This window comes from Oncorhynchus keta, chromosome 36 (genome assembly GCF_023373465.1).
Source record: "Oncorhynchus keta strain PuntledgeMale-10-30-2019 chromosome 36, Oket_V2, whole genome shotgun sequence".
In the NCBI taxonomy this organism is placed as follows: Eukaryota; Metazoa; Chordata; class Actinopteri; order Salmoniformes; family Salmonidae; genus Oncorhynchus; species Oncorhynchus keta.
Window position 1 is genome coordinate 28080722 of NC_068456.1, and position 12104 is coordinate 28092825.

General features: G+C 43.3%; 1 protein-coding gene across 10 annotated transcripts in view; it reads left to right on the forward strand.

The window, feature by feature from the left end:
• The window catches only part of LOC118369862 (E3 ubiquitin-protein ligase MARCHF8-like), a 196065-nt gene that overhangs the window by 173708 nt on the left and 10253 nt on the right, over positions 1–12104 (forward strand). For 8 of the 10 annotated variants that reach the window (XM_052498749.1, XM_052498748.1, XM_052498751.1 and 5 more), the window contains 2 exons: positions 1357–1492; positions 2391–2405. In XM_052498749.1, coding sequence (XP_052354709.1) covers positions 1357–1492; positions 2391–2405 — 151 coding nt within the window. The remainder of the gene's footprint in view (positions 1–1356; positions 1493–2390; positions 2406–12104) is intronic. The other 2 variants (XM_052498750.1, XM_052498755.1) reach the window with 1 other exon arrangement.

Sequence of the window (12104 nt, forward strand, 5' to 3'; positions counted from 1 at the left end):
TGTGTGTGTGTGTGTGTGTGCAATACACTCATTCTATTCTAGTTCTTCACTCCCAGAGATGACTGTGACCTGGAAATTCAGATGTGACCCCCACTTGAAGACACTGCCATGACAGAAAGCTGTTTTAATGATCTAATACTGATAAGAGTAGCATGACATGGGGTTTAAGGCTTTGAAGAAGATGATTTCACTGTTGATTAATTGAACAAAAGCACTTAAATATAGGCCATTCTGTTAATAGTCCCAGGTCCCCGTTGAGGGACACACACACACACACACACACACACACACACACACACACACACACACACACACACAGTCTTGTACAGCTGACCTTGTGGGGACACACCAATTCAGTCCCATTCAAAATCCTATTTTCCCTAACCCCTAACCCTAACCCGTACTCTTACCCTAACCTTAATGCCTTTCATGTTCTCCCACCCTCTCCAGACCGGTCTGATGTACAATATAGAAACCGGGCAGTAAGTTGCAATAGGCCTGTGCAACCTAAGGTTTAATACCAGCATAAACCCAAACCTAACCCTAAACCTAACCTTAGCTCCTAAACCTAACCCTAAAACTAACCTTAGCTCCTAGCCCTTAATGTAATTCTAACCCTAACACTACTTCTAACCTTAACCCTAAACCCCCTAGAGATCATGGGGACCAACAACATGTCCCCAGTTGGTCAAATGACTTCGACCCCACAAGAATAGTTAAACACACACACATGTTATACCCCCTCTCTGACAGAGAAGAGTGGATGGGCAGAGTGCTCCTCTCCCTGTTCCCCATTCAGTCATCCCTCTCAGGGCTCCCTTTCCTTCTTTTCATCAAATCAATACCAGAAAGCTGAAAAATACATTGTGGCCATTGGCCTTTCATGCTTGTTCTAAAGAATTTCAAAGCATGTCGACATCTATGAAGGTTATTGAGAGATTGCATCAGATATTCAGATGTGTAATGTACCAATATGTATTTGAATTTGACCATTGATTTCAATGGGTTTCATGGATCAATAAAGAAACCCTCCTGGGTGTTGGATCTATGAGAGGTCTAACGATGTGGTTGAGTGGTACTGGACAGCTGATAAATTGTTAACCAGAATCAGTGTGTAACTGAATGATCCACATTACACTGACTGAATGATGGCCATCAAATATTTAGCACTCAGTTTAAGCAGCTTCTGAAGAGGGAATTTTTTTGCCAGACCGCAAAAGTCCATTGATAGTCAATCGCCCAAACCCTGTCCAAAAGAACACAATGGAGTCTTTGAGTGTGTGTGCATGTGTGTGTTTGTGTGGGTCTGACTTGACCTCTTTTGTTTCTCTCTCTCTCTCTCTCTCCCTCTCTCAGTGGGAGAAGCTCCAGATGACGTCTAGTGAGAGGAGGAAGATCATTTGTTCTGTGACGTTCCATGTCATCGCCATCACCTGCGTGGTGTGGTCCCTCTACGTGCTCATCGACCGCACTGCAGACGAGATCAGAGCAGGTTAGCACAAAACCACCACAACACCCTTCAGCATGGACACTGCACACCACATACTCTTCAATTCTTTCACTGCATGCTAAAAACACCACTACACACCGTAGAACAGCCACACACCCCTCAGCATGGACAGTGCACGCCAAAAGCACCACAACACCCTTCACTTAATACAGTGACGGCAAAAACACAATTCACAATTCTAGTACCGTACAAAATGACACATATACACACACTCTCTCAGGTCATGCCCGTTCACACAGATTGACATGTTGTATTTCTGCTCTGATCGTTATAATAATAGTTAGTACCCATCCCGTAATAACAGGCCAGTGTATCTCTTTCACTGTCTTCTTACATCAAGTCATATGGCAGCTAGTACTCTCAGCATGGCATAAGACAATTAGAACGTTTTTTCTGAGTCTGTTAAGATGTTATTGTACTGCTAAGGAGTGGCAGGTAGCCTAGTGGTTAGAGTGTTGGGCCAGTAAGCGAAAGGTTGCTAGATCAAGTCCCCAAGCTGACAAGGTAAAAAAGGCAGTTAACCCACTGTTCCTAGGCCATCATTGTAAATAAGAATTTGTTCATAACTGACTTGCCTAGTTAAATAAAGGTTACATTTAAAAAAGGAGAAAGGATGGGAGAGAGAGAACCACCATCTGTTTTCACGAGTATGACTAGGGAGTATACTGGCATGTTATACTGTATAGTGTACATTCAATCATCTGTTCTCTCTCTCTCTCTCTCTCTCTCTCTCTCTCTCTCTCTCTCTCTCTCTCTCTCTCTCTCTCTCTCTCTCTCTCTCTCTCTCTCTCTCTCTCTCTCTCTCTCTCTCTCTCTCTCTCTCTCTCTCTCTCTCTGTCACTGGTAATACTTTGTAATGACAACCTCTTCACCCATGCAGCCGGAAGAATCCCAGGTAAATTTTTCACCTTTGACCTTTAACCCTGTTTTATGTCATTTCCTGTGAGACTGGGCTCTGGTGTGTAGGTCTTACTCTCATTTCAAATCACATTTTATTTGTCACATGCTTCGTAAACAACATGTGAACTAACAGTGGAAGGCTTACTCACAAGCCTTTCCCAACAATACAGAGAAAGGGAAAATAGAGAAATAATAGAAAAGTAAATCAAGTAATAATAGATACACAATGAGTACCAATAATATGGCTATATGCCAGGGGTACCAGTACTGAGTCGATGTGAAGGGGTACGAGGTAATAACTTGGCTATATGCCAGGGGTACCAGTACTGAGTCGATGTGAAGGGATACGAGGTAATAACTTGGCTATATGCCAGGGGTACCAGTACTGAATCGATGTGAAGGGGTACGAGGTAATAACTTGGCTATATGCCAAGGGTACCAGTACTGAGTCGATGTGAAGGGGTACGAGGTAATAACTTGGCTATATGCCAGGGGTACCAGTACTGAGTCGATGTGAAGGAGTATGAGGTAATAACTTTGCTATTTATTTATTTGATTTATTTCACCTTTATTTTACCAGGTAGGCTAGTTGAGAACAAGTTCTCACCTGCAACTGCGACCTGGCCAAGATAAAGCGTAGCAATTCGACACATACAGCAACACAGAGTTACACATGGAATAAACAAAACATACAGTCAATAATACAATAGAACAAAAGAAAACAAAAAGTCTGAATCTGGATAAGAGCGTCTGCTAAATGACTTAAATGTAAATGTAAATGTAGAGTGCAAATGAGGTAAGTTAAGGAATTAAATAGGCCATGGTGGCGAAGTGATTACAATATAGCAATTAAACACTGGAATGATAGATCGGCAGAAGATGAATGTGCAGGTAGAGAAACTGGGGTGCAAAGGAGCAAAATAAATAAATACCAGTATGGGGAGGAGGTAGGTAGATAGATGGGCTGTTTACAGATAGGCTAAGTACCGGTGCAGTGATCTGTAAACTGCTCTGACAGCTGGTGCTTAAAGCTAGTGAGGGAGATGTGAGTCTCCAGCTTCAGAGATTTTTGCAATTCGTTCCAGTCATGGGCAGCAGAGAACTGGAAGGAAAGATGACCAAAGGAGGAATTGGCTTTGGGGGTGACCAGTGAGATATATCGGCTGGAGCGCGTGCAACGAGTGGGTGCTGCTATGGTGACCAGTGAGCTGAGATAAGGCGGGGCTTTACCTAGCAGAGACTTGTAGATAACCTGTAGCCAGTGGGTTTGGCGACGAGTATGAAGTGAGGGCCAACCAACGAGAGCGTACAGGTCGCAATGGTGGGTAGTGTATGGGTCTTTGGTGACAAAACGGATGGCACTGTGATAGACTGCATCCAGTTTGTTGAATAGAGTGTTGGAGGCTATTCTATAGATGACATCACTGAAGTCGAGGATCGGTAGGATGGTCAGTTTTACGAGGGTATTTTTGGCAGCATGAGTGAAGGATGCTTTGTTGCGATATAGGAAGCTGATTCTAGATTTTATTTTGGATTGGAGATGCTTAATGTTAGTCTGGAAGGAGAGTTTACAGTCTAACCAGACACCCAGGTATTTGTAGTTGTCCACGTATTCTAAGTCAGAACCGTCCAGAGTAGTGATGCTGGATGGGCGAGCAGGTGCGGGCAGCGATTGATTGAAAAGCATGCATTTAGTTTTACTTGCGTTTTAAGAGCAGTTGGAGGCCACGGAAGGAGAGTTGTATGGCATTGAAGCTCATCTGGAGGTTAGTTAACACAGTGCCCAAGGAGGGGCCAGAAGTATACAGAATGGTGTCGTCTGCGTAGAGATGGATCAGAGAATCACCAGCAGCAAGAGCATCATTGATGTATACAGAAAAGAGAGTCGGCCTGAGAATTGAACCCTGTGGCACCCCCATAGAGACTGGCAGAGGTCCAGACAACAGACCCTCCGATTTGACACACTGGACTCTATCAGAGAGTTCGTTGGTAAACCAGGCCAGGCAATCATTTGAGAAACCAAGGCTGTCGAGTCTACCAATAAGAATGTCGTGATTGACAGAGTCGAAAGCCTTGGCCAGGTCGATGAATACGGCTGCACAGTAATGTCTCTTATCGATGGCGGTTATGATGTTGTTTAGAACCTTGAGCATGGCTGAGGTCTACCCATGACCAGCTCTGAAACCAGATTGCATAGCGGAGAAGGTACGGTGGGATTCGAAATGGTCAGTGATCTGGTTGTTACCTTGGCTTTCGAAGTCCTTAGAAAGACAGGGTAGGATAGATATAGGTCTGTAGCAGTTTGGGTCTAGAGTGTCACCCCCTTTGAAGAGGGGGATGACCGCGGCAGCTTTCCAATCTTTGGGAATCTCAGACGATACGAAAGAGAGGTTGAACAGGCTAGGGGTTGCAACAATTTCGGCAGATAATTTTAGAAAGAGAGGGTCCAGATTGTCTAGCCCGGCTGATTTTTAGGGGTCCAGATTTTAGAGAAATGCTTATTGAAATTCTCAATTATAGCGGATTTATCGGTGGTGACAATGTTTCCTAGCCTCAGAGCAGTGGGCCGCTGGGAGGAGGTGCTCTTATTCTCCATGGACTTTACAGTGTCCCAGAACGTTTTTGAGTATATGCCAGGGGTACCAGTACTGAGTCGATGTGAAGGGGTACAAGGTAATTGAGGTAGATATGTACATATAACTAGGAATAAAGTGACAGATGGTAAACAGTAGCAGCATCTATGTGATGCGTCAACAAAAGTTAGTGCAAAACGGGTCAATGCAGATAGTCCGGGAAGCTACAGTATTTGGTTAACTATTTAATAAATTATTTAGCAGTCTTATGGCTTGGGGATAGAAGCTGTTCAGGGTCCTGTTGGTTCCAGACTTGGTGCAGTCTATGGTGGCTGGAGTCTATGACTATTTTTAGGGCCTTTTTCTAACACTGCCTGGTATAGAGGTACTGGGTGGCAGTCCACACTACACTCTGTAGCGCCTTGCGTCAGATGCCAAATAGTTACCATACCAAACAGTGATCTAGCCAGTCAAGATGCTCTCAATGGTGCAGCTGTATAACTTTTTGAGGATCTGAAGACCCATGCCAAATCTTTTCAGCCTCTTGAGGGGGAAGAGGCATTGTCGTGCCCTCTTAATTACTGTGTTTGTGTGTTTGGACCATGATGAATCCTTAGTGATGTGGACACTGAGGAACTTGAAGCTCTCGACCCGCTCCACTATATCCCTGTCAATGTGAATGGGGGCATGCTCAACCTTTATTTCCTGTAGTCTATGAACAGCTCCTTTGTCTTGCTGACGTTGAGGGAGAGGTTGTTGTCCTGCCACAACACTGCCAGGTCTCTGACCTCCTTCATATTGGCTGTCTCATCGTTGTCGGTGATCAGGCTTACCACCGTCATGCCATCGGCAAACATCATGATGGTATTGGAGCCGTGTGCGGCCACGCAGTCGTGGGTGAACAACGCATGCTCTGAGTATGCGTCCTGGTAATCCGTCTAACGCTGCGGCCTTGTGAATGTTAACCTGTTTAAAGGTCTTACTCACATCAGCCGGAACAGCTGGTGCTCTCACGCATGGTTCAGTGTTGCTTGCCTTGAAACTAAGATAGATAGGCATTTAGCTAATCTGGTAGGCTTGTATCACTGGGCAGCTCATGGCTGGGTAGCCATTTGTAACGGACTATATTCAATGCCAGCAAAACTGACCTGTAGCTTAGCATCTGCTTCATCGGACCACTTCCGCATTGAGCGCGTCACTGGTAGTTCCTGTTTGAGTTTTTGCTTGTAAACAGGAGGATAGAGTTATGGTCAGACTTGCCAAATGGAGGGCGAGGGAGAGATTTGTATGCGTCTCTGTGTGTGGAGTAAAGATGATCTAGAGTTTTTTCACCTCTAGTTGCACAGTTGAGTGTGGCCTTAGTGTCAGCATCGGTTTGTGGTGATAAATAGACAGCTACAAAAAAATATAGATAAAACTCTCTTGGTAAGTATACTGAACAAAAATATAAACGCAACATGCAACAATTTCAACAGTTGTACCAAGTTACAGTTCATATAAGGAAATCAGTCAATTGAAATCAATTCATTAGGCCCTAATTTACACATTTCACATGACTGGGAATACAGATATGCATCTGTTGGTCACAAATACCTTGTTTTTTAAAGGTAGGGGCATGGATCAGAAATCCAGTCAGTGTCTGTTGTGACCACCATTTTCCTCATGCAGCGCGGCACCTTCTTCGCATAGAGTGGCTGTTGATTGTGGCCTGTGGAATGTTGTCCCACTCCTTTTTAATGGCTCTGCGAAGTTGCTGGATTTTGGCGGGAACTGGAACACGCTGTCGTACACGTCGATCTAGAGCATCCCAAACAGGCTCAATGGGTGACATCGGGCCATGCATTATCATACTGAAACATGAGGTGATGGTGGCAAATGAATGGCATGAAAATGGGCCTCAGGATCTCGTCACGATATCGCTGTGCATTCAAATTGCCATCAATAAAATGCAATTGTGTTCGTTGTCCGTAGCTTATGCCTGGCCATACCATAACACCAATGCCATCATGGGGCACTCTGTTCACAACGTTGACACAGCAAACCGCTCACCCACACAACGCCATACACGTGGTCTGTGGTTGTGAGGTCAGTTAGACGAACTGACACATTCTCTAAAACAACATTATGGTAGAGAAATTAATATTTAATTATCAGCATACCAATTGCACGTTCCCTCAAAACTTGCGACATCTGTTGCATTGTGTTGTGTGACAAAACTGCACATTTTAGAGTGGTCTTTTATTGTCCCCCAGCACAAGGTGCACCTGTGTAACGATCATGTTGTTTAATCGGCTTCTTGATATGCAACACCTGCCAGGTAAATTGATTATCTTGGCAAAGGAGAAATCCTCATTAACAGGGATGTAAACAAATGAGTGCACAAACTTTGAAAGAAATGCGGTTTTTGCGTGTAGAACATTTCTGGGATGTTTTATTTAAGCTCATGAAATATGGGACCAACACCTTACATGTTGCGTTTATATTTTTGTTCAGTGTAGTTTTTCATCAACGGTTTTCATTAGGTTTTCTAACTCGGGCAAGCAGAACCTTGAGTCTTCCTTAATATTAGAGATCACGCACCAGCGGTTGTTTTAACAGAGACACACATCACCCCCCTTGAGCTTACCTGATGCTGCTGTTCTGTCCGATGCATAGAAGCCAGCTAGTCTATTATATATCCTTGTTCTGCCAAGTTTCCGAAATACATTGGATATTACAGTTCTTTGGGTCTTGTTGATAGGATATTCTCGAACGGAGCTCGTCCAGTTTGTTCTCCAGTGATTATACATTTGCCAATAAAACAGAGGGTAGAGGCGGATTATTTACTTGTTGCCATGGTTTCATCAGGGTACCTGCACGTCGGCCTCTATATGTGAACGACCTGCAGAAAATGTCCCTTCAATGTTTTGGTGCCTACTGGAGAGCTCTTCTTTGTCTACACCCATTAAGCATTGTTCACATCCTCTTAAACTTTAGCCCCACCCACCTTTTTAAGTATTCACATGTGAGGTTATGTATTTAACAACCAAAGATTTCAAGACTTTATACAATGGTTTATACAATGGGTGTTTTTGTTAAAATTTAGACTGGAATGCCAGAGTGTGCTTTGGGCATTTGGAAACTCAGAGCGTTGTCAGATTGTCCGTTCATAAATTCAGAGCGTTTTGCTATCAGAGCATTCAGAGTGCACACTGGACACTCTGGCCGAGGAGTAAGGTTGATCCGAGCGTTCTGACTTAAAACTTCTTATGAGCAGGTGGGACGGTAGCGTCTGGTGAAATCCACGAAAGTCAGAAATAGTGATGTAAAAAATGCCTTACTTTTGATGATCTTCTTCTGTTGGCACTCCAAAAGGTCCCAGTTACATAACAAATGGTCCTTATTTTCGATAATGTCCTTCTTTATATCCATATAAACTCAGTTTAACTGGCATGCTTCAGTCAATAATCCACCCAGTTTCCCTCCATTAAAATACATACAAAATGAATCCCAAAGTTACTAATAAACTTTTCCAAACAAGCTGTTCTCTGGGTTTCGTCTGCCATATTAGTTTGTTATACTCACAGACATAATTTCAACAGTTTTAGAATCTTTAGAATGTTTTCTGTCCAAATCTACCAATTATATGCATATCCTAGCTTCTGGGCCCGAGTAACAGGCAGTTTACTTTGTGCACGCTTTTCATCCAGATGTCAAAATACTGCAGTCAACACCCAAACCAACTGGCTAATGTCGGCTAGCTTGCTAGCTACTTCCACACAAATGAGAGATTTACTCGCCCTAACAGAGCTGGTTAGGCTGTTTTTATGTTATACAGAGCGTCGGTGACTGTAACTGTGCAGCTGGCAACAATTTAATTTGTCTTTTTTGCCAACGTTTACTGACACCGGCCATATTCAACAGGTGTTGATTGTTCGTAAATTTGTCAGTTATTCGGCGCTCTGGTACACTCAGCAGGGATGCAAACGGCTGAGGGCCCAAAAAGGTGACACTGTTTTTTGTTACATTGAAACATGCAAAAAAATCCATGCTAGGGGGAAATGCAGGTTTTAACTAATTAAACAACAAAGAATATGATCTACATGATCAGTCTCTGTGTGTAAAATGAAAAGTGGTTAATGTGAACCTAACTCACAGCTAAACAATGTAAAGCAAGCAATCCAATGTTATTTGTTGTTATTTGTTGTCTAGACTTTACTGCAAATGACACTCAAGTCTTGAGAAAAAAACTATACACTAATATTTCAGTTAGCCATGACAGCCTTTATAATAGAACACTTGTGACCTCACACATAAATATTGCACTTGGGGAAAAACATAAAGTAGAACGAAACAAACAGGCATTATATTTTGCTCTATTATAGTGGCCACAATAGACATCGATAGTGCACACATGGTGGCCATTATAGACACTATAGACATTGCCTGTGGACATCTGTTCTGCAATGTGCCAGCAAAAGTGAGAAAGAGGGAAAGTGTGTGGTGTTCCTTTCAGCTCTATACTGGCACCAGCTTAAGCCAGGCCCAGCACCAGCTACACTTGATCCCTGAATATACTTGTTTAAAAAGCAACGCCTCATTTCACCTAATTCTCTCAGTCTAAAAAATGAACCATATACTGTAGAGGGAAAACATTAGTTAACAGCTAGTGGTTAGTTCGTTAACATTTCACATAGATTGCCAGAGTTTTACAAACTTTAGAGTGTTTTCTATCCAATACTAATAATAATATGCATATATTAGCAACTGAGACTGAGGAGCAGGCCATTTACTTTGGGAAACTTATTCATCCAAGCTACTCAATACTGCCCCCCAGCCATAATAAACCAACTAGGCTCCTATAGCCTCCCGGGTGGCGCAGTGGTTAAGGGCGCTGTACTGCAGCGCCAGCTGTGACATCAGAGACTCTGGGTTTGCGCCCAGGCTCTGTCGCAACCAGCCGTGACCGGGAGGTCAGTGGGGCGACGCACAATTGGCATAGCGTCGTCCGGGTTAAGGAGGGCTTGGCCGGTAGGGATTTCCTTGTCTCATCTCGCACCAGCGACTCCTGTGGTGGGCCGGGCGCAGTGCGCGCTAACCAAGGTTGCCAGGTGAACGGTGTTTCCTCCGACACATTGGTGCGGCTGGCTTCCGGGTTGGATGCGCGCTGTGTTAAGAAGCAGTGCGGCTTGGTTGGGTTGTGTATCGGAGGACGCATGACTTTCAATCTTCGTCTCTCCCGAGCCCGTACGGGAGTTGTAGCGATGAGACAAGATAGTAGCTACTAAAACAATTTGATACCACGAAATTAGGGAGGAAAAGGGGGTAAAAATAAAATATTTAAATCAAATAAATATATATTAAAAAAATATAAAAAATAGGCTCCTAATTTAACAATTGTATTCGTATTTACAGATGGAATACACGTTTGTTATTAAGGCACATGGAAGTTCACATGTTCCGGAAGGCATGTCTGCCAAAAAACACATTTTGATAAAAAATGTAAACGTTTACCTTGAAATGCCTCTACTGTGAAGTAGTGATGCGCGACATATGCCTACTTTACTAAAACGAGCCACATATAGCCATCTCTTTCTCTAGCAAGTGTCTGGGATTAAGGCCTGGTCCGAAATGAGCAGTATGTCCTGTGCCCCCGACTCATTGAAGTTGAAATCTTCATCCAAGTTGAGGTTAGTGACTGCTGTTCTGATGTCCAGAAGCCCTTTTCACTCATAGGAAACGACGGTGGAAACATTATGTACAAAGCATAATTGGTTACGAGGCCGTAAAAAAGTCAAGTGCCATTCTCATTTCATCTTTCCTTGATTCCTCTCAACCTTTCTCCTCGCCTCCATCTCAAATAATCCCCCTCCTCCCCACAAGGACAAAAAGAAAACCCACCCTTGCCTTTCTTGCACTTTTCTTAATAGCTGACTTTGCTGATAGCGAGGAAAGTTTGAGTTCCTATATGTGGTTGTCTATACCTTGAGATGAATGCACTAACTTCTAAGTCGCTCTCGATAAGAGTGTCTGCTAAATTGCTATAACGTCAAATGTTTTTAAAACGCATTGGAGAAGGCCAGAGTGGACAAACGTTGGACCTTCTTCTCCAATCTGTTTGGAAAGGAGGTAAGGAGATAGGACAAGGAATTGTGGAAAGACTAATTGAGATAGGGTCATGTAGGAAGTAAGAACTATCTACTCCCATTTCTTTCATCTTTTACCATTCACCATCTCTTCACCTGACAGAATGATTATTATAGCATCGTCATCCTAGATAAGCACATACAGTTGAAGTCGGAAGTTTACATACACCTTAGCAAACTACATTTAAACTCAGTTTTCACAATTCCTGACATTTAATCCGAGTAAACATTCCCTGTCTTAGGTCAGTTAGGATCACCACTTTATTGTAAGAATGTGAAATGTCAAAATAATAGTAGAGAGAATTATTTATTTCAGCCTTTATTTCTTTCATCACATTCCCAGTAGGTCAGAAGTTTACATACACTCAATTAGTATTTGGTAGCATTGCCTTTAAATTGTTTAACTTGGGTCAAACGTTTTGGGTAGCTTTCCACAAGCATCCCACAATAAGTTGGGTGAATTTTGGCCCATTCCTTCTGACAGAGCTGGTGTAACTGAGTCAGGTTTGTAGGCCTCCTTGCTCGCACACGCTTTTTCAGTTCTGCCCAAAAATGTTCTATGGGATTGAGGTCAGGGCTTTGTGATGGCCACTCCAATACCTTGACTTTGTTGTCCTAAGCCATTTTGCCACAACTTTGGAAGTATGCTTGGGGTCATTGTCCATTTGGAAGACCCATTTGCAACCAAGCTTTAACTTCCTGACACCCTCACAACATGTTGCTGCCACCCCCGTGCTTCACGTTTGGGATGGTGTTCTTCGGCTTGCAGGCCTCCACCTTTTTCCTCCAAACATAACGATGGTCATTATGGCCAAACAGTTCTATTTATGTTTCATCAGACCAGAGGACATTTCTCCAAAAAGTACGATCTTTGTCCCCATGTGCAGTTGCAAACCGTAGTCTCTTTTTCATGGTGGTTTTGGAGCAGTGGCTTCTTCCTTGCTGAGCGGCCTTTCAGGTTATGTCGATATAGGCTCGTTTTACTGTGGATATAGA